At 41.0% G+C, this 27107-nt stretch overlaps 1 protein-coding gene across 2 annotated transcripts in view; it reads right to left on the bottom strand.

Moving 5' to 3' along the window:
• Positions 1-2575: 2575 nt before the first annotated feature.
• LSAMP (limbic system associated membrane protein) overlaps positions 2576-27107 on the bottom strand; it is an 867785-nt gene continuing 843253 nt past the window's right edge. Inside the window, exons 8-9 of one of the 2 annotated variants that reach the window (XM_064284506.1) lie at positions 10024-10056; positions 2576-2719 (exon numbers count right to left, since the gene is read on the bottom strand). In XM_064284506.1, the coding sequence (XP_064140576.1) occupies positions 2622-2719; positions 10024-10056 (131 nt within the window). In that variant the 3' untranslated portion in view covers positions 2576-2621. The remainder of the gene's footprint in view (positions 2720-10023; positions 10057-27107) is intronic. The other variant, XM_064284553.1, reaches the window with a different exon arrangement.

Below are 27107 nucleotides of genomic sequence, written 5' to 3' on the forward strand. Positions count from 1 at the left end.
AAGCCTGTGATATACCATGGGGATCCATTCCTGGTGCTGATGCTAAACGACTCCTGAATTAACCCCTGTTGCTTCTCCCTTCCTATCTAGTTTTAAGTTAGCATGTACTCTTCCAGTGTCCACTTAAGGGTGTGGCTGCCTCTTGAATATATGGGGAACATTTATCATCAAAGATGATAACCTTTTATTCCCTGCACTAAGAAGACCAAAACTGTTAGAGAAATTCCTGATTGTCAATGAATTGATGGTGTGTAGGAAGATGGCTCACCCATTTATTTTAGTAGCCATCTTCTTGGATAAGAATTTCAGGGTCTATCATAAAAAGTCATAAAAGGGGAAGAGTGACAAGCTTCTAGGGAAAAAGAAATAGAATCTCCTAGAAGAACTTAAAAATGCTGCTCATCAAAGAGATGACTACCTGCAAAGAAGAGACTCATTGCAAAGAGCCTTGGATCAATAAAAAATATGGAGAGAATTTTCAGAGTTTTTTTCTTTTAATTTACAGTTGTTAAGTTTCCTGTTTTATATCATGTGACAAGAAATTTTAAGGTTCCAAAACTCAGTAAGATGTCACTTTGGACTCTGATGTAATACATTCAATTATAACCTCAATGATAATATCTGTCCGTTCATAAACTGAGCCACGTCTGATACCTCTTATAGCATAAGTTAGAGCAATGACTAGTTTCCTGACAAAGATACGCACACACAGGGAGCTAGCTCTCTCTGCAAGACTGTTTCTAAGAAAAGCCTGTGGAGATGCCAAACTCTGTGGTACTAAGACATCTGCCTAAATTTATTACAGGATGTCCAGCTCTTTTGGTTAAGAAACTAGCTCCCATTTCAGTGTTAATGGCAAGAACACTCTTGGAGGAGTACGTTTAAACACCTTAACCCACTGTATTTTTTTTTCCAGAAGACTGGAAGCTAATAGCAAGCAGGGAAGGTGATTATAATGCAATTCTTAGTGGCCTACTCTAGGATAATGATGGGCCTGTATGAAAAATGATGTTGGACACACCATCAGGGGAACTAAAGGGAGGTGATGTGGGGAACCAAATAAAGCAATAGCCTAGAACACCAGGTCAAAAATCTTCAAAGGAGCAAATTCCTTTTTGTTAAGGTCTAGGCTTTGTATTAGAGCTTTGACAATATCTCCAGCATATGGATAGGGACCTGGGTATCTGCCAACTTTTCCTTCTTTGCTCACTCTCCCTGTATTTTATCTGAACTATGAAACAAACTCTGCTCAGAAGAATCGATGGGACAAATGCAGTGTTATTTGAAGATTAGGGAGGGGGCCAAGGGGTCGCTTGGGAGCTCTACGTGGCTCATCAGTCTGCTGCCACTGGGAATTAACCTTTGGAGATCGGCCGGTTTCTGGGGGCTTTGCTAGATACTACCCCCTCCTGAAGCAGAGCAGAGGCCAGTCTGTAAAAAGCCCAAAAATATATGAATCCATCAGAATCATGAAAAAAGAGTGAAATCAGAAACCTTTTCTCCTACCTTGCCTCATTCACCTCACTGTTTTTTCTACTGTTTGCTCACCCATCAACAGCAGGCACTTTCCTTTACAGTGATATTCTGAGTGACTCCTGACGGGGTTCCCATGATTGGACTAGAGGGAGTATGGGGTTCTGCCCTTGGAAGGGGCACAGCTTGGTTTGAATACACGCTGATGTCAGGTGGCAGTCAAAGCTGGGGAAAGGGGCTCTGCTCCTCCCCTCCTTTCCCGCCAACGCCCCCCAGCAACTTGTCACAGCCGCATCTCACAATTACAATGCATGACAGTATCTACAGCACAGTGAGTCTATGTACACATGGACCATTCCCTTGGCATGCTTTAGAGAGACACACGCTCACACACATGTTCAGCCACGTGAGAGAAGGACAAGCACGCGCGCACAGTGGATACAATTAGAATGGCACTTCCTAGCATTTGCGGCATAACTAGTGCTCAGGGGGGTGGTGGGGGTGAAGAGAAGCAGCGGGAGGGTAAAGAGGGAATATCTGGATGGGTAGGGGTAGATAGAACACACTGGAGGGAGAAGGTATGGTCTTAAAAGTTGGAGACAGGGTGGAGGCAGGCAAGCCAGATAAAGGCCCAACACTGGACTCCTTCATGGATTACATCAATAGTCTGCAATGGCTCAAATAAAAAAACAGAATAAAAAGATTGTGGAAATATAAACACCAGTGCAAGTCCTTATCCTCCCCACCTCCCAGATGAAAAAGCATGAAGGAAGGATGAGGGGTGATGGCAGTGGTTAATATCCGTCTGGTACTTCTTTGCGTTATTTTTACAACACCCGGACGTCTTTAGTATGATGTAGCCTTTACACAGCGCACATTTGCTTAGATATACACAGATCCTGGTAGAACTTTTCCCACCCTGAATTGTCTTAAAAAAAAATTTGTTTTTAATTGATGGACTTAAATTTTTTTTTTTTTGTAAAATGTTGTGTTTTCTTTTTCATTTTTTTATTTCCCCATTCATTTATAAACACACAAACTTGTGAAATCAACGGCCTCCCCCCCAGCTGGCGCACTCTCTCTTTGTATCCTGTGTGATGCATTCTTGTGTGTTTTTTTTTTTTTTAATTATTATTTTTAAACTTGTATTAACATTTGCTGAGAAGGCAGAGCAGAGATGCTGCCAGCAGCCACAGTGGAACCGCCAGACTGATGGATCCGTTGATTCCTCTCACCGACCCAGGTCCTGCGGGGCAAAAGAGGGGAGAGAGAGAAGAGAGTAGTTACGTCCTCGTACTCTGTTACCGCTGACGCTGATTGCAGCAGAGGTGAGGCCTGGCCAGGTAGTAGCGCCGCATAGTCAGTGCGCATGTGCAGCCAAAGAAGGGCGCAGCATTTTTCTTAAATCCCACTCTTGCCGGGATTTAGGAGTATCTTAAGGGGTATCATTGGTTGAGACACTTCTAAATACACAATGCTCTTGCCAGTGACCAGCTTAAACTGCCTGTTTGCTGACGTCTCTGATGGTCCAGCAGCCTCCTGTCACTAGACCACCTTGCCTGCTCTCGCGTGGTGCAGCTCCTTGAGGCCAGCACCCAGTAAGACTCCCAGCAATGATGAGGGTCCTTCCGCAGCCAGACACGGCCTCCTCAGCCATTCATCACAGCACCTCCATCAATAAAAAACGGGGCCAATTTAATCCATGACTTCCTTGTTTCCCAGGAGAGGAGTCGTCATTATTTATTTGTTAAGGGGAAGGGGATGGCTTCAAAGTAGTATTTATAGCTGGGTAGCACCTTAGCAAAGAGCCTGGATGGTGCAGTGTTTAAGCACTGGGCTGTTAGCGGCTAACTAAAAGGTGGGCAGTTGGAACCCAACAGCAGCTCTTCATGGAGAAAGATGTGGCAGTCTGCTTCCCTTACAGCCTTGGAAATCCTGTGGGGCAGTCCTACTCTGTCCTATAGGGTTGCTCTGAGTCGGAATCTGCTCGATGGCAATGGTTTGGTTTTGATTTAGCACCTTAGCAGTGAGATAGAAAATAATCAAGCACACGTAGGATCTTTAGAGGCAGCAGGGGATGAACTTATTCAAACTCTTCATTTGACACTTAAAACACACACACACACACCCCTGGGGCCAGAGAGGTTAGGAGGCAGGTCTGAACGGGAGCAGAGCTGAGACTTGAACTCCCCCGAGTTCAGCATGGAGGGGCAGCCTAACGTGTCTCCTGCTGCCACCTTAGTTTCCAAGATGTGGACATGACTAGGAGGTGGGGTTGTGGTCTGACAGAGTTGAATGGCGAGGAAGGTGGGGAAGGGGTTTGTGTGTCAATGGAAAGAGGAGGATTGGGGCAGAAACTGGAGGCCCAGTTGAAGGGGTTGTCTCCTACACTTCTCTTGTCCCAGTGTCTCCTTTGGAATATTCATTAAAAGAAGAAGATGTTAACATTTTTCACTACAGACAATTTAGAAGTTAAGACTATACTTAAATAATGATGTTCAAAAGAAAAACTGCTGTAATCATGGATCACTTTGAAGTTTTGAGGGCATACGTGCAGATCAATGTTCATGAATGAGTATGCGTGTGTATGTGTGTCTGTTTAAAACCATGATGGTTTGTAAGGGCAATGCAGGCATCCTCTGGTATATTCATGTTTCCAAAAATGTCTACAAACATACCAGATTTGGAGATAAAATAATATAGGAAAGATGCTGAATTCAAGCTTGGCACCCTAATCTGTGTTTTATATAAGGAACAACAACAGCAACAAAATAAAACCAGAAAGCAATCACGTAACACTATAAGGTGTTATTATAAATGCTTTACAAATATAAGCGCACAACCATCCTATGAGGAAGGTGCTATAACTAACCCAGTTTGACAATGAGAAACTGAGGCACAGAGAGGCTATGTCTACTGAGCTAGTATTTATTGATACATCTGGCAAGTAGAGGTGCTGGGATTTTTACACAGGAGTTTGGCGCCATGGTCTGTGCTTGTCTCCACCGACAGTGGAGCTTCACAGTGAAAGGGTGCCGGTGAGTCACTGTCAAATGTGCATTTTGGATTTGTTTAAAACAATAGCCAAACAAACAGGAACAATGAGGGACATCCATTATCTCGGTGGAAATGATTTTCAAAGAAATACTTCTAAATAGAATGCTTCTTAAAAATATTAAACGTGTTCTTAGTTGCCTTTGAGTTGATTCTGACTCATGGAGACCCCAAGAGTGCAGAGTAGAACTGCTTTCAAGGCTGCGACCTTTCTGGAAGGTTTCTCTGGGTGGGTCTGAATTGCCAACCTTTTGGTTAGTAGACCAGTGCTTAGCCATTGGCACCATTCAGGGACTCTGAAAAAACATTACTTAATATAAAATATGAGTATATACAAATTTTGAATTAATAACTATACATAAAACCAAAAAACCAGACCCACTGCCGTCAAGTGGGTTCCGACTCGTAACGGCCCCACAGGACAGAGTAGAACTGCTCCGTAGAGTTTCCAAGGAGTGCCTTGTGGATTAGAGCTGCTGACCTTTAGTTAGCAGCCCTAGCTCTTAACCACTACGCCACCAGGGTTTCCTGAGCTCAATGTGCAAAGATGTGGAAGCACAGGATAAACAACTTAAGTATTTAACCAGTCAATTCTGTAATGTCCTGAATGGCTATAAAAAGAAACCCAAAGCAGTTGCCATTGCGTCAATTCTGACTCTGAGCGATAGGATCCTATTAATAAGAACTTTAGTTACCTTTGGGGCCTTGGTGGCGCAGTGGTTAAGAGCTACAGCTGCTAACCAAAAGGTTGGCAGTTCGAATCCACCAGACACTCCTTGGAAATCCTGTGGGGCAGTTCTCTGTTCTCTTCTCTCCTATAGGGTCGCTATGAGTTGGAATCAACTGAATGGCAATGGGTTTTTTTTTTTTTTTTGGTTTTATAGTTACCTTTAGGTTTGTGCCTTTTATGAGGAATTAAGATTCAGCAAAGCGGCATATCCTGCCTATGAGCACCTGGCTAATGATTGTTGACCAGGTACTAGAATCTAGGTATTTTGAATCTTAGCTCAAAACCCTTCCAAACTGTCTCCTCTTCCTTTTAAAATTTTAAGAGAATCTCAGTCCCATCAGGAGCTGGAAGGCAGGGCCTTTTAGCCTTTTTGACCTTTTGGGACCTTCAAGCTTTCTTAATGGAAACTTCTCAGGGCTTCTGGTCTGATAACGATGTTATTTTCCTATCATTTTTTGTTCTACATACATTAGATGGCATGAGCTGCTTGACACATTTGATAAAGAGTTCCAAAAGTATGTTCAGATTGTTGTTGTGTGCCATCAAGTTGATTCCAACTGATAGAGGCCCTATAGGACAGAGTAGAACTGTCCAATAGGGTTTCCAAGCTGTAATCTTTATGGACGCGGACTGCCACACCTTTCTCCTGTAGAGCAGCTGGTGAGTTTGAACCACTAACATTTCATTTAGCAGCTCAGCACTTAACCACTGTGCCACCAGAATTAGCGTAAGCCTTCCAGATGGAGGCCATATAGGGTTAAGCAGCAATGATTTCTCTTTTGTCCCAGGGAGAGTGTGAAACGGAATGTTTTCCAAAAGAGTCTCATTCTGCTTAATTGTTTCCTAAATCATTCTTTTAGTACTGGGACAGGTTAGATTATCTTCCAGGCATCTTTGAGCTGAGAGCTACCTGGGCATGTCTAAGAAGCATAATTGTATCATTTTATTTGAAGGATAATGACTATTTGACAAAGCAAAATTTCTTCATTAAAAAACATGATACATACATATACATGTTCACATATAATATTCTTGCTAATACACGTATACACACACGCATGCACACAAAGTATATCTGTTAAATGTTGTTAGCTGTCATCAAATAGATTTCAACTCATGGCGACCCACGTGTGCAGAGTAGAACTGATTCACAGGATTTTCAAGGTTGTGACCTTTGGAAGCAGGTTGCCAGGCCTATCTCCCAAGGTGCCTCCGGGTAGGTTCGAACCACCAACCTTACACGTAACAGTCAAGCACTTAACCATTTGCATCACCCAGGGACTCCTTATGTTAAATACATACTCATACATACACATAAGATACACCTACCCAAACCAAACCTGTTGCCATCGATTCAATCCTGACTCATAGCAACCCTATAAGACAGAGTACAACCGTCCCACAGAGTTTCCAAGGAGCGTCTGGTGGATTTGAACTGATGTTTTGGTTAGCAGCTGAATGTTTAACCACTGTACCACCAGGGCTCCCACAAAGGATATACACACGTATAATTGGTCTTCTAGTACACATAATTGAGAATTAGCTGTTACTTTCCCTTGCCATTCTGAGTTATACATAGGAAATCTGTGTGCCTGTGTTAATAATCTTTAATTTTACCCTTAATAGGAGTATTATTATATATATGAACTGTATTTTGTACTTCTGTTAAAGATCTCCTCATCTCTATCAATTATTATTTATTAAGTGCTCTCATATAGCTATTTCATGTGCTTATATTACTTGCTCTTTTCATAATTGGTTTTGAGAGTAAATAAATAGGCTTGAAAAATGCAAGGGTAAATGGGTGATAGTTGAGAATCATCACAAGTGGGTATGCAATTATAGATCTATATGACTGCATAGAAGACTACTTCAGTTAATGGCTATTTCAGAGAAGAATAATCAGGAAAATCATTAATTATGTTTCAGTTCGTAGTTATGAAATTTCTGCTTATTTGTGGAAATGCAAATGATAAATCCTATTTCCCACACCAGATGGCCAGGCTCAGCAAGTGCTTTCATATCCTGACAGATATAATGAAAGCAAGAATCTGCAACACAAATTAGCCTTAAGAATAGATAGGCAAATAGAACCAGAATTCAAAAATTTAGTACATGTATGTGTACACACACGTATGTGTGGTATCTAGTAAATGTTTAGAAAATGACAGCATCATCATATTTATTAACTATAGAAATTTAGATTACAGAAAGGCATGAAATAACAACCTCGATTAAAGACATTGGTTCAGTAAATGAGGTCAAAGTCTTTTAATCTTTGGCCTGAAAGGGCAAAATACAGTTGTTGCAAGACTGTGAACCTTGAGTCAACATACTAGACTAGGTCAAGGTTCTCAACACCAGTAGGAGGTTGGTACGTGAAGCTTTGTACCAAGATGAAAACTGGACTGCGCTTTGCCACGGCACTGCTTATAGAAAGGATTTCGTAAAGGCAAGACTGGAAAACCATTCTGAAATTCAGGGACACCAGCATTTTCTGGCAAGCCTCTATACTACAAATCTGAGGTAGGATCCTGAACCAGTTATTTTGTAATCTCAATAAAAACTCAAAGAAAGGACAAGGTGATTTTTCAAACACCTGTTCTAAAGAGCATGATGCTTGGCCAATTTCAATCTGGCCAACACTGTTCTTTTGCTTCTCCCGAGTACTCAGGGCTCCTTGCCTGTATATGGGACTCGATTTATTCACAGTGGTCATTAATCACACCCTCAGTGATCCTCCGGCATTCCTTTCAGGCACTAAGGATTCGGGGTCAATTGTAATTCATTCTCGTAAATAATTCAGCCATACAAGAAGGAAAGACAAGCTAGAGAGTTTTAATTCTTTTAGAGTTATTAAGAGTTGTTCGAATGATTGAAAATAAAACAAAAGCAGAAGCAACCTATAAAATAACTGTGAAGCCAAAGAAAGAAAGCAATCTTCAGAACCTCCTAAGTATCTCTTTTCACTATTATCTAAAGTGCAGACTACGGCACTTTGGTTTTCTGGGAAGCCATATTTAAGGGGAAGCTTCATAAGACTGACTTTGGCATCACCTGCTATGCCTTTTCAGCCAATACGACTTCTTCTGGATGAATGAATCAGGGATTAAAATCTATATCCTCCAGGCAGGAGCAGATTGCTGTTAGCTGCCATCGAGTCAGCCACTGACTTGGGCAACCGTGGTGCTAAAACCACCAACAGATGGGTGGTGGCTGCACATGAGGTGTGTTGGTCAGAAATCAAACCTTGGTTGTCTGCATGGAAGGTGAGAATTCTACCACCGAACCACCGCTGCCCTCGGAGCAGATTAGAAGAGGGGAAACACTTATGTTTATTTTAAGTCCTCAAATTAAATGTAGGCTTTCCCTACATAAACCTTTATGCGTTGTTCCCCCATCTGTAAAGTGAGATTTTGGTAAGGCTGAAGTATTCTCATAGTAAAGCTGGAATTATCACTTTTTTTCCACATCAAAACAATGTAATATATTTTGACATGAAAGATTTTGAAATCTTAGGTCAATACTAATAGTACTTATAACACTTATATTATTTCGATGGTCTTTGAAATTAAAAACAAACATGTATCCTGTTTCTCCAACCACCTTAATGTCCTGATGTGTCTCATGTTCTAGTGAGTGACACCAACCACTTCAGATACAAATGTAATTAGTCCTCATGGAATTGGGGAGAGAAGAAATACTGAAGAGGATAGTAGTTTACACCTTCTTGTTCTGCATGATGATGGCCCTTTGCATATATTCCTGGCTGCCTCTTCTCTGCTGTCTTCTGTGAGGGTCTGCTAAAGCTGGTCATGAATGAGGTGCTAGTCCTTTCTTGGGCGTAAACAACCAGGTGTCCATATCTCTGTGGCTGTTAGTCACAAATATGGTCTAGTCGCACAAGGATCGGTTTTCACTATTGAGAATGATCTTGGTTTTCTCAATACCTTTAAGGGCTCTAAGAGGAAGACATCGTCTAAGGAGACCATTGTCCATCCTCTTGGGTGACCACGAGGACTTAAGGGGAGGGTGGCAGGCCACACAGTGTCTCTGTGGTTCTGGTCTGAGCTACAACACTGTTAGGAAATCTGATCTCTTGGACTTGTAAATAAGGCGCCGCATTTGTGGCGCATTGACCTGACTGCACTGTCCCTATAGAGGAAAGTACCTGGATTATGTGTCACGTGGCTGATGAAATTATGTGGCACAGTTTGAAGGGCACAGAAAGGCAGTTCCTGGCAGAGCCTGGAAGCCCTGGTTGACTGTGGCAGAGTGAGGTTCTATGATGACCTCGGAAGAGGATGATGCAGGAGGAGATACAACTGCCTAACCGATTCATTTAAAGAGATACTCCTCTGTTTCCTTTAGCACTCTATCTATTTGAATAGCCAACAAGTGGCCATAATAGGCTCTGTGTCTTTTCTGAGAGAGCCCATTCATTGGACAGTGAGTATTTCCAAAATGCAGTTATCCAACAATTAATCCTGGACACTTAAGATAAGGAAAGTAGGGGGAAGTAACTTTCTCAGTTCCAGAGATTTAAAAATGAATAGCCTATCAAAAGCAATATAGGGGTCATGAGTTGGACCAGTAACTTTTTATGGGTAAGTTCACAATTCGAGTAAAATGGTTGCAAATGTGTTATGGAAATTATTACTGAATATTACTGATATGAAACAAATTCAAATACATAAAGCCACAATATGTTGCTGTGAAATCTTAATTTTAAACATAGAGAAGGTAACTAGAAATAAGAACCATACCTTTTTGCTTGAAGTGCACGGTGGTGCCAATTTCTAAAAAAAGAAACATTAAGCAAAACAAACACAAAGAAAAAAATTCTTTATCAATTGAGAATTAACACAAAGGCAGTCTGGTGCTCTCCACTGAAAGAGGAATGAGAGAGAAGGCAGAAGGGACAATCTGATAGGATAGGATATTGATAGATTTTTTTGAAAGAAAGGCAAATAGAGACTTTTTTTTGTTGTTGGAACAAATGTTGTTCAACTAGAGGTGGCAAAAATGATTTGCAACTACAACTAGCTGGTGTTACGTGCTGTGTGTAGACAAGGACAGAACTCTGAGTGTGCATCTAAAAGTATCCTTGACTCCAATTTTGTGAGACCACAGAATGTGTCTGGCTCCCGACTCCATATTGAATTTTGCCCCTGATTCACTCCACTGAAGCCAAATGACCTCCTTCCTCTTCTCTTAACAGGCTGAGTCCATGCCAGGTCTAAACGTTTGCACTTGTTGTTGGAATGTTCTTCCCTCAGATCTTTGCACGGCCCACTCCGTCACTTCATTCCGATTTTTGCTGTAATGTCACCAACTCAGGAATGGGTTCCCTGGTCACCTTATCAAAACTAGTACCCCTGTTTCTCTATTTCTTTATCCTGCTTTACTAATTTTAATAACACTCAACACTACTGGCTTCATATTACGTGGTTATTTATTTGCTTGTTTGTGGTTTGTGTCACCCATTAGAACACGCACTCCATCAGGGCATCAACAATGGGTGTCTCGTCTGCCATTAGACATCTGGTGTCTATGTGAGAGCCTGGCACGTAGCAGATATTCAGTACCTATTTACTGAATGTATAAATAAATCTCAGGCTATCTCAAGAAATTGTGGTTGAGTTCCTTTTTTAAGTGTCCTTTTATCAAGTAAATCATAGCGCTCTTTGATCTTCGGAAGTAAACATATAAAATTTTCACAGGATTTCTACCTTGAATCTCAGGACCAACTGAATGGTTGGTCAGTGCAGGAGCCTAGACTGTGGCTGTGGGATACAGGCTTTCTTTTCTGTGAAGATCAGGACATGGCCTTGTATTCCTGAGTAATGTGTTTTCTCTAAGGAAGTGAAGTGACTAAGCTTTTTAGCCAGAGGAAGCCTTTTGAATTGTACATCTGGTCACCTCGCTGTCCTGCTTGAAACTTGTTTATGCTTCCTTGTGGCTCTCAGAAAAAAGGACAAAATCCTTAGCATGGATTCTATGGCCCTATGTAGTCTGTCACCCCTTTCCCCACACCTCTCCAGCTTTATCAATGCCTATCATCTCTGTGGGAAACCCTGGGGGCATAGCAGTTAAGTGTTACGACTGCTAACCAAAAGGTCGGCAGTTCAAATCCACCAGGTGCTCCTTGGAAACTCTATGGGGCAGTTCTACTCTGTCCTATAGGGTCTCTATGAGTCGGAATCAACTCGAGGGCAACAGGTTTGGAAACCCTGGTGGCATAGTGGTTAAGTGTTACAGCTGTTAACCAAAAGGTGGGAAGTTCGAATCCACCAGGCGCCCCTTGGAATCTCTGTTGGGCAGTTCTACTCTGTCCTATAGGGGCGCTATGAGTTGGAATCAACTCGACGGCACTGGGTTTGGTTTGGATCATCTCTACATTCCAGCCTGCCAGCCTTCCTTTATTTCTCATGGTACCATGCTTTCTCTAGCCATAGGGCCTGTGGTCCAATGACTTCTCTACTTGAGATTCCATTAGAATTCAATTGTCACTTCCTCAGGGGGATTTTCTTATGTCTCCTTGAGATGATTAAGTTCCCCGCCTTCCTTCATGGCACACATTTCAGTTTTAATTTCAAATGTATTAGTTTAATTATTATTATTATTAATGCTTGGCTTCCCCACTGGGCTGTGAGTTTCATGGAGGGAGAGGCTGTGTTTGGCATTGTTTACTGTTGTAGCCCAGCCAGTGCATGGCAGACACTCTGAATGCACAATGGGCCAAATCCAAGATCCAGAGTCACTGACGAATGAGAAGAACTATACACCAAGCAGCCTTCTAACTTAAAACAACAGGGAACCTGAGTAGCTACACTCTTTATTCTCTGATTTAGCACAAAGAAGGCAGACCTTGAAAATCAGACCTGCAGAGTTTCTGAGAGTCTGTGTAATTTATTAATCCCTTTCCTCATAGCTTTATCCACCCAAAGCAGGTCACAAGGAGACGCCATCAAGCAGCATGCCATTTTCTGGCATTCTCATGATGGATATAGAGAAGGGCACAATTGCCCCAGTACCTGAAGTCTTGAAAATGTTTGGCTATGATTCAGCTTTAGCAAACCTCATGTCATCCAGGCTGTTCTTAGGAGAAAACTGTGTCTTCATGTAAGTACAATTTCCCTAAACTGGTCATATGCAGGAGAGGAGCCCAGCCTGGATGTGCTTTTGTGTGGTGATCACTGGTGGACCTCCCAAGGAACTTTCAGAAGATGGTCAAGGATGTCTCTACCTGCCCTTCTGTCCTAGAAGAGTCAGTCCGTTACCTGTAGCTGTTCCCAACTGACAAGGGTAACTAACACAAACACCCATCAACCAATGCCACTCTCAGCCTTGCAGTGAAGCCGGGTTCTATCAAAGCAAGAAATCTGATCACTACCTGTGCCTACCTTCTCTATATGCCTCATGATCTGAACACTGATATTTCAGTTGTAGTTAAACAGACTGCCACCTGATTTTATAATACCTGCTTTGATATCTTTTCTTTGAAATTAAAAATACTTCCTTAAAAATTGTAGAAAAGACATTGTAGAGAATGTGTTCATTGTAATAGGAGAAACCAAGGCCCAGAGAGGCTAATGGGTGACCCAAGGTCACACAGACAGCTAGAGGGAGAGCTGGGACTGAAATTCAGGGCTCCCAATTCTTCAGCTAGAACCCTCCCCATTATTCCACAATACCCCACTGGTATTTTCATAAAAACAAGGCTCCTATAGCTCTAGGGGTATCACTAGGACATTTAAACCATTTGATAGTGGCCAGAAAGCAACTGGGTCTGCTCTTGTGCAAAGTGCAACTTTCCTTTTTTCTTGGGTCCAGCCTTTTGGCTTATCATTCCTTAGAATTTGCAAGGTTCATTCAAGGCAAAGAGTGATGTACGTCACCCAAAGGAACCTAGATCCTTCATGGGACCATCTTTAGGTAAAGAACACTTGGTGCCCATGGTCCATCTGCCTCATGGGAATGTTCACTGGAATAGCAATTGTTTCAAAACTGGGGCCAAGGAGGAAGGCCAGCAGTTCTGCTCTAGGCTCTCTGCACACATCTCACTTCCTTTGAATCTTCAACATTCTGAATGCTAGAAATCAAGGTAGGAAGAGCTAATTTTCATAGGAACAACCCAGAAAAACTCACTCAACCTCTCTGCTCAGTGTCCTCATCTGTAAAATGAGTTTAATTAACATGTCTATTATAAACTTGTGCTATGGATTAAATAAGTTAATTGGCATTCTATACTTGGAATGGTATCAGGCATATAATAAGCGCTTGGTGGATACAAGTTGCTGTTGTTAATTTTTTGGGTAAAATTCCTACGGGGAGGACTGTCAGTGAAATTTTGATGGAGAGAGAAAAAAACATATCTTAACAAGGAAGCTACGGCAGTGTAGGTCTAAAGGATATAATAAAAAGACAAATATACTCTAGCAACACAATGGACAAAACTTTGGGGGATTCTAGTACAAAGAAGTGATAGAAAAGCATATCGATTAGGCAGCATTTTGACAGGAGAAAAAGAACAACGTGCCTAGGTTAACCAGTCACTGGAATCGCCTTGGGTGAGAGTCTAATGAATCTCTTAGGGGAGGTAAGCTTCCCTACTAAGAAGCGTTGATTAAAAGAAAGCTTTAAACAAGACAATTTCAGAAAAATTCAGATAAATAAATACATTTGCTTGAAATATATTTAAAAAATAAACTAGGTTACCAGTTGAATTTCAGGTAGCTGTCCTTCCAAAAAGCCAAACCCACTGCCGTGGAGGGATTCCGACTCCTAGCAACCTTGTAGGACAGAGTAGAACAGTCCCATAGGGTTTCCAAGGCTGTAATCTTTATGGAAGCAGACTGTCACATCTTTCTCCTGCGGAGTGGTGGTTTTAAACCACAGACCTTTCGGTAAGCAGGTGAACACTTTAATCACTGTGCCACCAGCGCTCCTTGCTAGCTTTCCCTACTCTGCAATAAATCAACCGGTTTGTGGAATACATCTTTAGACTTGGAATTCCATTTGTCTTTAGGAAAAGAGAATGGAGTACTTATTTTGAACAGTTTTCTACTCATCCTTTTCTGTAGGAACAGAACATTGTCTTTCGAGAAGCAAAAGCAATTTTGAGTTTATCATGAAACTCTCAGCCTAGCTCTTTGAAAACTTGGTTATGTGCTGTCATCTAGTGGCCAAGACATGTTCCTATGTACTTGCCAAGGAAGTCACCTTTGTCCACCAGGTGGCAGTAATGGGAAAAATAGAGACTTATTTTTCTTCAGTGTCAGGAAAAAAATTGAGTTGGATCCAACTCATAGCGACCCTTTTAGAACAGAGTAGAACCCATAGGGTTTCCAAGGAGCTGCTGGTGGATTTGAACTGCTGACCTTTTGGTTAGCAACTGTAATTCTTAACCGCTGCACCACCAGGGCTCCAATGTCAGCAGAAACAAAATGTCACTTTTCATGAAGTGGTCATTCCTATTATTATGGAAAAGAAATATACTGTTTTTTGTCCTTATCAACTGAAAATTATTCTGCTTTTCTAGTGCAAAGGCGATCTCAAATTTTCGAATAAAACTGTATTTATCATAGATATTATTCCTATAGAGATTTACTGGACAGGTTAATGCAACATACCTGGAACCTATGATTTTTATTCCTCTCAGAGAATCTGCGCTCCACATATCTATCTTGTTTCATCAGATGTACTTAACAAGTAAGCCATGGAAACAGGTTCAAAAAATAGAATAAAAAGATAAACCTATTTCGGCAATGCAATGGGCAAAATGCTGGGGGAGTATAGTACGGAGTAGGTTCTAGCTATGCTCTGAGAGGATTACTGTTAGATGTGTAGATCTGAGCTCCTGACGCAGTGGCACAAGGAGGCAATGGGGACAGAAATACTGGGAAAAGCAAACCAAACCAAAGTCACTGCGTCAATCCCGAATTAATTTATTTTTTTATAGGACAGGGTAGAACTGCCCCATAGGGTTTCTAAGACTGGGATTCCTACTCATAGTGACCCTGTAGGACAGAGTAGAACTGCCCCATAGAGTTTCCAAGGCTTTAATCTTTATGGAAGCAGGGTGCCACATCCTTCTCCTGCGGAGTGGCTGCTGGGTTCCAACCACCCAATGTTCGGTTAACAGCCAAGCGCTCAGTGACTGTACACCCGGGGCTCCTTAGAAAAGGCAAGTACCTTGACAATTTTATTTATGCTAGCCTGTCTTTAATTTCTAACTTTCAGGTTCTTTACACCCAACCAACCATGGAAGACAAGACTGCAGCAATGAGCTGTCTCGGCCTCTATCATTGGTATAGACAATAGGTGTCCCTTGTTCACTACTGTATCCTGAGCTTACTATTTCTCTGGCTCTGAGTAAGTGCCAATAAATTTGCTGAATGAATGAATGTCTGAGTGGATAAATAAATGAATGAGGGAGTGAATGAATCAATTAATACTTCAGGAACTTCCGTATCCAAGATTCTAGGTAGGGAAGATTGTATTCCCTCTTTGAAATGGTAATACCTTAACCCAGAGACAGGACTATAGTTGGGATTCACAGTCCTTTCATGAGAATTTGGGCCAGGAGCTCCTTTAATCCTGGCAGTTAGGACATTTTCTGGAGGGAAATTTTAAGTAAGTAAATTTATTTAAAGGGAGAGCTTTATTTTAAAATATTATTTATTATTTTAATTAAAAGCTTTTAAAATATTAGATATTTTATTTTAAATATTAAATGTTATTTAAAATATCCTTAATGACTAATCAAAATTTAAACCCTGGAAAATGAAAACCCAGGCTTAATTATTTTTCAAAGGGCGGAAGATTTATTTTCCCTCTTACCTTTCGTCTCTTACTACGCGATATGATTCATTCGCTCGCTCTCTTTCTCCTGAGATGAAAGTTAACGTTGTGATGATGAGAGACGCGTCATTGGCGCCTCTAGAGATTACAGTTTAGGAACATCCTTGTTGCCTTAGGAAATTATCATACCTATGTTTATGAAAAAATTTGGCATTTTGCCTTCTTTCACCTCTACCTGAAAGAGGAGATGAGGGTACAACAAATCTATAAGGAGAAGAATTGATTTTCTTAGTTTTGACTCTTGACAACTTGACTTTGTTGTTGTTAGGTGCCATCGAGTTGGTTCCAACTCATGGTATCGTGACCCTATGGGCAAGAGAATGAAATACCGCCCAGTCCTGCACCATCCTCACAATTCTTACTGTGCTTGGGCCCGTCGTTGACTCCAATCCGCTGCTTATAAGCATTCATTCCCATCTATATTGTATGGTTTGGGGGTTTATATTTCTTGGGCAATCATTCTAGTTCCAGGATATTTTCTCAAACATAAATGCCTCACTTTTTAACCTGCCAAACCCACTTGAACAAGAAAACATTTTCTCTTCTGTTGTGTATGGTGCGGCTCTTCCTATAAGGCTAGTCCTCTGACGTACCACGGGTTTTGAAAACGACATTAGTTAGAGGGCTTAAAATAATTAGTTGAACTTTTTTTTTTTTTTTTTTGTGGGCCAGAGTTAGTAAGAGCACATGTAGGAGGGAGGAAAAGGGTCCAAATCCAATGGAGATGTTATCCTCCAGTTGCCTAGAAATAGTGGGAGAGGGAAAGGATTGTAATCATTAAGAAATTTAATAAAAGAAACGAAGGGAAAGAGTCCATGTGCTACTTCTTCCTCCCTCACTGACTCTGAGGACCTGAAGCCTAACATTTGCAAGGTTCCTCCATGGGAATTTATGTTTTTTGTCATCTGAACTTATTTATTTATTTATTTTTGCCACGGTTATAGAAAGTAAGACCTTTATCATTATAGTGACTTAAAAGGGAGATTTTTTTTTTTTAATTTATTAATTCAGTTTTCAAAGCTACACTTTGAAAGTTATTGATTTATTTCTTGCAGGTTTTTCCACTCAACTCTGAGACTTTAAGGACTGGCAGCTCCTACCTGCAAGTATTATTACTATTATTTTCTTTTGCCACAGAAAAGATATGCTTGTGGTTCCTATGTAGCTTGTTGGAGCTTTTGATTTCCTCCCATATACAATATTCATGTTGTATAAACCTTCATACCTAATATTTCTAGAGTAATGTTCTCTGAAAATTGAAGTCATCACTCTGGTTTGGGGAATAATTTTAAAAAAGAGCCCAAAATAACAGAAATAGATCTAAATCTCAACTTTAAGTTATTCCTATTTTCTCTCCCAGTCCCTAGGTGGACAATTTTCCTGACTACTAAGAGAATATTGTTACTCTCTGGGTGAGAAATCAGAGCTGTTGAGATGAGAAGCTGCCCTCCCTAAGCTGGATTTGGGTCAAAAGGGAATCCCATTCTTTACTTTCAGATACCTCTGAAGGCTTTTTCTCTTACAGTTGACCTAGACCAGAAATGGAGTTCAGATGTCTGAGGCTATTTAGGAGTGAGTCTACGAGTCGGTATCGACTTGACGGCACTGGGTTTGGTTTTGTTTGGTTTTCATAGGCATGAATGACTTACCTCTATATTGCAACCCTGGACATATAGTATTCATGAGCCCTTTGTTGAACGAGTGAATAAACCTAAACCAAAATAAATGTTGACATAATTTGTCTTCATATATTGTAAATTAAATATTTGAACCTCACTTCTTATTTTCATCACTTGGTGGACCAACACTGTATAAACAAAATGTTCTATACAGAATAAAATCAGATTTCTTTATAATTTTTTTTCAAAATAAAAGACGATGCCATTAAAAAAAAAAAAACAGGAGAAAGAGCTCTAAAAAGGGAAAAATATTAACACGTCAATTTTGAGAGAATGTAGGAGCTCCCATGTCTGAAAGGGGGGCTCTTACTGGAAATCTTGGAGGTAACACGAGGGAAATCTCCTCTAAGATGAGTCAGGCTCTGACTTGGGCCCTGCAAGGGCGGGGAGTGTGCTCGTTGGGTGTAGGGAGAGCACTAGGTGGGACAGGAGAGCTGCTCCTGGGTCTGCTTCTGCTATGACCCTGAGCAAGACACCCAAACACTCCCTGCCTTGTAGAGAGTGGGAAACAGAGGTCGCTTTAGATATTTTAATGTGAATATTCTATAGATTGTTGACAGCTCAAACTTTCAGACAAAACTTATATTTATATCATGTTGCGGGCATTATCTCTGGGTAGAAGAATCATGTATGTTCTTTATTTTCTTCTTTATAGTTTCATATATTTTCAAATTCTTCCATAATGAGACTGCATAACATTTGTTATCAGAATAGAAATCTATTTATAAAAACAAATCAATGCCTTAAAAAGCCCTCCAATTCTGGTGAAATCACTTTCTGAGTATTTGGCGTTGAGTTGACAGCATTAGAAGCAGGCTGGTTCTTTTTTTTAGTTGGCTGGTATCACATAGGTACAGCAAAGGGAAAGCAAAGGTAGGTAAGGCCTAATTCTTATAAGGAGCATACTCCTAACAGCATGAAATGGCAATGCAATACAAAAAAAAAAAAAATTTCCATGGATTTATGCAGTCTTTCTGATGCAAAAAAAAAAAAAAAAACTTTTTTTTTTTCTGATGCTAGGCTTGATGTACTGGATAATTGTCCTGCAGAATAAATATAGGTGTATATTTGACTTTAACTGCTATGGACTGTGCTCAGTGGTGATACGGGTTGTTACAAAAAGTACAGTTTGAATAATCAGTCCCAACATAAAGAGGGCTTCCTTACGTCGCTTGTACCAAATCAGCTTTCTCAAATCCTGAGAGCTTCTTAATAAGACTGAGAAGTTTAATTTTTAATAATCAATGAACTAAAATGTTAGAGAATGCCCAGGGGGCTCAATTTCATGAAGTGGTTTCCCTAGACTCTTGTTGTTGTTGTTAGGTGCCGTCGAGTTAGTTCTGACTCATAGCGACCCTATGCACAACAGAATGAAACACTGCCCGGTCCTCTGCCATACTTATAATCGTTGTTATGCTTGAGCTCGTTGTTGCAGCCACTGTGTCAATCCACCTGGTTGAGGGTGTTCCTCTTTTCCGCTGACCCTGGACTCTGCCAAGCATGATGTCCCTCTCCAGAGACTGATCCCTCCTGACAACATGTCCAAAGTATGTAAGAGGCAGTCTCTCCATCCTTGCCTCTAAGGAACATTCTGGCTGCACTTCCTCCAAGACAGATTTGTTTGTTCTTTTGGCAGTCCCCGGTATATTCAATATTCTTCGCTAACGGCACAATTCAAAGGCATCAACTCTTCTTCGGTCTTCCTTATTCATTGTCCAGCTTTCACATGCATATGATGTGATTGAAAATACCATGGCTTGGGTCAGGCCCACCTTAGTCTTCAGGGTGACATCTTTGCTCTTCGACACATTGAAGAGGTCCTTTGCGGCAGATTTGCCCAATGCAATGCGTCTTTTGATTTCTTGACTGCTGCTTCTATGGCTGTTGATTGTGGATCCAAGTAAAATAAAATCCTTGAAAACTTCAATCTTTTCTCCTTTTATCATGATGTTGCTCATTGGTCCAGTTGTGAGGATTTGTGTTTCCTTTATGTTGAGGTGTAATCCATACTGAAGGCGTTGGTCTTTGATCTTCATTAATAAGTGCTTCAAGTCCTCTCCACTTTCAGCAAGCAAGGTTGTGTCATCTGCATAACGCAGGTTGTTAATCAGTCTTCCTCCAATCCTGACGCCCCGTCCTTCTTCATATAGTCCAGCTTCTCGGATTATCAGTTCAGCGTACAGATTAAATAGGTATGGTGAAAGAATACAACCCTGACGCACACCTTTCCTGACTTTAAACCAATCAGTATCCCCTTGTTCTGTCCGAACAACTGCCTCTTGATCTATGTAAAGTTTCCTCATGAGCACAATGAAGTGTTCTGGAATTCCCATTCTTCACAGTGTTATCCATAGTTTGTTATGATCCACACAGTCAGATGCCTTTGCATAGTCAATAAAACACAGGTAAACTTCCTTCTGGTATTCTCTGCTTTCAGCCAGGATCCATCTGACATCAGCAATGATATCCCTGGTTCCACGTCCTCTTCTGAAACCAGCCTGAATTTCTGGCAGTTCCCTGTTGAGACACTGCTGCAGCCATTTTTGAATGATCTTCAGCAAAATTTTCCTTGTGTGTGAAATTAATGATATTGTTCTATAATTTCCACATTTGGTTGGATCACCTTTCTTGGGAATAGGCATAAATCTGGATCTCTTCCAGTCAGTTGGCCAGGAAGCTGTCTTCCATATTTCTTGGCATAGACGAGTGAGCACCTCCTGCACTGCATCTGTTTGTTGAAACATCTCAATTGATACTCCATCAATTCCTGGAGCCTTGTTTTTTGCCAATGCCTTCAGAGCAGCTTGGACTTCTTCCTTCAGTACCATCGGTTCCTGATCGTATGCCACCTCTTGAAATGGTTGAATATCAACTAATTCTTTTTGGTCTAATGACTCTGTGTATTCCTTCCATCTTCTTTTGATGCTTCCTGTGTCATTTAATATTTTCCCCATGGAATCCTTCATTATTGCAACTCGAGGCTTGAATTTTTCTTCAGTTCTTTTAGCTTGAGAAATGCTGAGTGTGTTCTTCCCTTTTGGTTTTCCATCTCCAGCTCTTTGCACATGTCATTATAATACTTTACTTTGTCTCCTCGAGAGACCCTTTGAAATCTTCTGTTCCGTTCTTTTACTTCATCGATTCTTCCTTTTGCTGTAGCTGCTCAATGCTCAAGAGCAAGTTTCAGAGTCTCCTCTGACATCCATCTGGGTCTTTTCTTTCCTGTCTTTTCAGTGACCTCTTGCTTTCTTCATGGATGATGTCCTTGATGTCATTTCAGAACTCATCTGTTCTTCGGTCACTAGTGTCACTAGTGTCTGTCAGTTTGTCGTACTGTGGGGGCTTGTGTGTTGCTGTGATGCTGGAAGCTATGCCACCGGTCTTCACATACCAGCAGAGTCACCCATGGAGGACAGGTTTCAGCTGAGCTACCAGACTAAGACAGACTGGGGAGAAGGACCCAGCAGTCTACTTCTGAAAAGCATGAGCCAGTGAAAACCTTATGAAAAACCTCCCTAGGCTACTCCACCTAAAAATATGTATAGGATTAAGAACATTCCAGAAGTGAATGTACTTGAATCGGCTGTAGTGACGGACAGTTAGTTCTGACTTACACACTCTATTCTTCTGCTAGAACACCCCCATTGCACCTGCGGGTGAAACCCTGGCCTTCTGAATTTTGTTAGTAGTCAACTCATTGAAAAAGAACCACTTCTCAGCCCCAAATCTACTGAGCTCTTGGTTCAAAGTAGATTTTATTTCCTATGTTTAAAAACATATACTTTATGTATGTTTTAAAGCCTTGTGTACCTTCATTTATCTGACTTGCTAAAAAGGGTGAAAAGCGAAAAGCGAAGGTTGGGATATGTCTCTAGAGATTTCATCCTTCCTGGTTTTACTCCTCTCTTTCTATCTCCCAGCCCTAAGTTGTGAATTGCAGACCCATTTTAGGTTCAAAATCCTAAGGGATGTAAGACGATCTTTAATCCACATAACGTACATTTTCATTTTGTATTTTGCAAGATCAAAAATGTTCAAATACCATGAAGCGAGGTAAGTGGCCTGTGAGATCTGAATGCAGAGAAAACAAGTGAAAATGTGACATTTCCTGGGGTTTTAAAGCTCCTGAAAAGAAGAAGATAAAGGATTAGAAGATGTTGGTGTGCTCTGTGTCACCCTTGAGCCTGCTGCTATGGCAGTAACCACCACAGTGCAGGCCTAGGTAGGAAGTTCTGCAGTTCCGCTTTGGGCCCTTTCCAGTGACTTTATTACTGAAAGTGCCAGGATGCCTGAGTAACAAGTCTGCTTTATCTGTAACTCCTGCTATGTTACTGACTCCAAGTATAACATTACAACCATGTTCTGGTGCAACTCCCTGAAAATATTGATGCTCCCTTAAAAATCCAGTTCCCATCAGATTGATTCCAACTCATGGTGACCCCATGTGTGTCAGAGTAGAACTGTGATCCATAGAGTTTTCCATGACTGATTTTTGGGGAACTAAATCACCATGTCTTTCTTTTGAGGTGTCTTTGGGTGGGTTCAAACTGCCCATCTCCAAGTTGGCAGCCTAGCACATTAACCATTTGCACTCCTCAGGAATTCTGATAGCCCTTACGACAGGACAACCCCTACAACTACAATAAAAATCTACTGTCAAATCCACCTATTGAGAGGATGTGAGTTTTTTCTAGATATTTCTCTAGATAGCTAGTAGGCTCTCAGTACCCTTCGGAAAACTAACCTTGAATAGTGTACCTACCACAGAGTATGTGACATCTGTACACATTTATACAATTAAAATACAAGTGCTGTCCTTGTCCTCGAAGTATAAAAAAAAAAGACAGGTGGAAATGCCCAGTCTCTCTCCTTTAACTCCACTGCTTTATCTGACTCATTCGTTCATTTATTTAAAACGGGCCAGGTACAAAGAAAGAGAAGAAAGTTATTAGGGAAAATTGTTTATTCAGGTTTTAAGAAAATTAATTAAATTTAGTATTGAACCTCTTTCAGTTCAGCTCTGTTTGCATTCTAGACCTCTGCATGGCTGGAATGACCTGTCCCTCTCCTCCCTTTCTTCTGTCTGCCTTTTAAACTTTGCTTTCACATGGAAACCCAGCCTAGCTAAGATGCCTCTGCTAGGTGTTCCCTAAACACCTCACAGTTATCCTAACGTGGATTGACCACACTTTATTGCAATTACTTAATTCATCATCTACTTGTACATCTGGTCAGTAAGCTCCCTCATTGCAGAGGCTGTTTCTGGCTCATTGTCTGCCATCAAACCCAAGACTTAGCTCAGTGCTTGGTACGTAACAGGGATTCATGTAGTGTTTTTCTTTTTCTTTAGAGTGGATGAATGGTGTAATCAAAATAGTATGCCTTACCAAACAAAGTTAACAGGGGGCAAAAACTAGTTTCCATTGCACATCAAAAATGAAGGTTCTTTCTTGTGTTCCTAATGTTTAGAAATTATAAGAAAAAGAAAATGTGAACTCTAAAAGGTGCTCTACAAAGCAAAGGGGAGAAAAAGTGGAGAGTGTGTCTAAACGAAGAACAAGAAGTCACAGTATTAATGAGTTAGAAGAGGGGAGTGGACCTCCCAGGGAAAGATCAAACTCCAGTAGGTCAGATCGATCTTGTCATTTTCAGCACTGTAACCTTATAATGGTAAACTTACCTGCGTTCTGGAACTACGAGGAGCAAAATAAAACAAATTTCCCAAGTTAGTCTTTAACTTGAGGTTCAGCAAAGAGAAATGCAAGCTACTGCTCATTTTTTAGCTTCTTCTATTCTCTAAACTTCCCGTTTCCAAATCATACAAAATCTACACATAGGATTGAGAAAGCATTTTAGAATGGTCAGGCAATTTTACAACACTGGACATGGCTGGGAACGCCTGGTGCTATGTGAGCTAAAGTGGATGGGATGGTAGGATGAATGGACACCCAGCCAAGGCACAGTTATTTCCTCCTGCTTATTTTTTTAAACAAGTTGCCACAGTTGGTCCAAATAATATCCTCCTACGTTGCTATGAGTCGGAACCTACTAGGGTTTCAGGCAGTTAAAAAAATCATTCATCTTACTGGGACTGCAATATTTGGAGAGTGGATAGTTACGACAGAGCCTTCTATTGTATGGGGCAGATAGAAAGTACAATGGGCTGGTAACTATGATTTATAGTAAACATACTATGTTAGCGGTAATGCCTAGGTGTTAAGTGTACATATGTGTTGCAGAGATGTGGGAAGCATTGTCTTTTACCATCGACCCAGTGATAAGCAAAACAGTGTGTTAAACTATGGTGTTTGGCTCCCCAGGGACCAACTAGGAAGCATGATAAGTGACTTGTAAGGTCTCTCCCCACACTGATTTGTGGTGGATATGAGCTGGCAATTCTCAGTGTAGCCCTAGTGAGCGCTCTGCCCACTTCCATCATACATCTGGGTACATATGAACACCTTCAATTGGAATTCCAGACTCATTATGTCATGCTGTGTTCTTATTTGGCAGGTGTGTTTCTTCACAGCTGTACACAAGGGGAGATGTAGGGTGGGGACACTTAAACTGATACCCGCCCCCCACCCCCAGAGAGGTGCTTGTTTAATTTAATACCTACAAATGACTTGCAATGATGAAAGAACATGGTGATGATAGAGTGATTGTATAAGGGAAGCTGTTGCGAAGGTTAATTTCTATTTTGCCTCTTCAGAAGTGGGTGTTTCTTCTAGGTACATGGGATAATGGCTTTGTGGTGTTTGCACGAGCAGTAACCAGTGTGTAGAAGTGAATGCTAGCCTCATCAAAATTTTTTCTTGGGTTTTGTTTGAAGTGTCTGAAAGAGAAAGTGTGTAGCTAATGAAGGTAACGCAAGTTGAATATGGTTGAAAATATGGAGAAAAAGAAAATCAACACAGATATTAGGAACAAGAATTTCAGGCAAAAAGGAGAGTTAATGGAAAGATTAAAATTAAGTTTTTTGCTTTTTGCAGGCTATGTATGACACTGGAGCACTGGTGGCACAGTGGTTAAGAGCTTGGCTGCTAACCAAAAGGTGGGCAGTTTGAATCCACCAGCTGCTCCTTGGAAACCCTATGGGACAGTTATACTCTATCCTATAGTGTCACTATGAGTAAGAATCGACTTGATGGCAATGGGTATGTATGAGATTTGTCAAGGACTGGAACTGTACCAATGAATGAATTCTTGGAAAAGATTTGGAAACCCTGGTGGTGTAGTAGTTAAGTGCTATGGCTGCTAACCAAAAGGTTGGCAGTTAAATCCGCCAGGCGCTCCTTGGAAACTCGATGGGGCAGTTTTACTCTGTCCTATAGGGTCACTATAAGTTGGAATGGACTCAACGGCAATGGGTCTGTTTTTTCTTTTTTTTTCAAGTAGTACTACTTCTTTAAAGGACTTTAGGTGACTCAGAGTTCCTGAACCCATAGGTAAGCTCCCCAAAAAGGACATCTTTCCTGGCCTCACTCAGCAATGCTCCTCACAGTAGACCACTCCCATCATGCCAAATGACACACTGATTCAAATGCTAGGGCAAACTCCACTGGGAGGGCACTGTAAAGACTAGAGGGGCCTGGGTCAGCATTTTCTGATAATTTAAGATCCTGGTCTCCTCACCCTTTGGGACAGCATTCCAACATTTTCCTCTGCAAACCTCACTGAGCTCTTGTTAACCAGTCTTTTTCCTTTTAATTAAAAAGACAAGACTGTCAATTACTTAAACTTAATCCCCAGATGTAATTGTAACTTTGAAAGATTTTTTTTTTCCCATAAAGCTTATAGAGGAGAAATATTTCCATCACATTAAAATTTAGTGGAAGCTTGGTTTTTCAAAAATATATTCATCTTCAAATCCCTGCTGGCTCTGAAGTCAAAATAGTACATCAAGGAGTAAGAACAGGGTGATCGCCACAAAAACCTGACAGCGGCAGGCAGATCCAGGCTAGGAAAACAGGACAAGGCATTAGAAGAGGGTCCCAGCACTAACGATTCTCCTACCTTTAAGCTGATGTTGAAGGATTTTTAGCCATTTAGCTTGAAGCTAGGGTTTCCTGGGTGGTGTAAATGGTTAAGCGCTCAACTATTAAATGAAAGTTTGGTGGTTTGAACCCACCCAGTGACGCCTTCGAAGACAGGCCTGGTGATCAGCTCCTGAAAGGTCACGGCCTTGAAAACCCTATGGAACGGTTCTACTCTGCACACACGGGGCCACCATGAGTCAGAATTGACTCGATGGCAACTAACAACAACTTTGAAGTTAAATGTAAATTCTGAGAGAGGTAACACTGTCAAGCTGCTCTTGGATATTTAAATAATGGTGTGAATAAATTTATCCTTGCTTGCAAAGTTTAATGGAGAGAACAAGAACAGTTTGGGAAACAGAGAACAGAATAAAGAGTGGTTAGATGGGAATAGTAAAACACAGAATTGGGAAGAACAGAAAACCTATTACAATTAGGTCTCAGTCATAGGATTGGTAGGTGAAGTATTGATTCCAGGTGAAATATTGGAACAACTATTCCACTTGGTTCACAAGCAGTTAAAAAAAAAAATCTGGAGGAAATAAGATTGTTGGTCATAATAGGAGCCAGAGGGTAGTATCAGGTATTAATACCAACTCTGAATTACTTTCATGTGTAGTAATCAGGGCCAATGATCTTGCCGTCAAATTTGCGTTGACATGGCTGCCAAGATTCTATCAGCAGAAACATGGCCCTTGTTTTGGCCAGCCAATAGAGAAGGAGAAGATGTATGTAAAAACTGAAACCCTTTCTGGGACATGCTTTAAACCTTTGACCAGCAGGTAGGGTAGGTTCTTTGGGCTGATGACTTTGGGTTAGTCTGACAGGTGGTAATGTGTATGACTGGTATCCATTGAAAAGCGTGTTTGCATGCGTGTGTGTGTGCGTGCACGTGTATGCGCAGGCATGCTTACACACAAGCTGGTGTGCCATCCCCAATAGAGAACTATGCTATTTTGCAGCCCCTCTAAAGTGTAATATGGTATTTATAATAACAATAATAAACTGTTTCTATTTAGCTTGGGGATGCACCTGTATTTATTTAAATCTGTTGGCAGCGTGGGCATTTCAGACACCCTCAGAATCCGTAATACATCTAAGTATAACAAAGCCACGCTGCACTATAAGCACATGGCTATATTAGCAATACTTTTCAAAATCATAAGAGATATGTGTATCTGAATATGATTGTTTGAAATTCAATACACTTTCTAGGAACTTAAGGCTCTTTTTTAATTTTATTATAGTATTTAAAACACCACTTTG

The sequence above is a fragment of the Loxodonta africana genome, chromosome 1, assembly GCF_030014295.1.
Source record: "Loxodonta africana isolate mLoxAfr1 chromosome 1, mLoxAfr1.hap2, whole genome shotgun sequence".
Taxonomy (NCBI): Eukaryota; Metazoa; Chordata; class Mammalia; order Proboscidea; family Elephantidae; genus Loxodonta; species Loxodonta africana.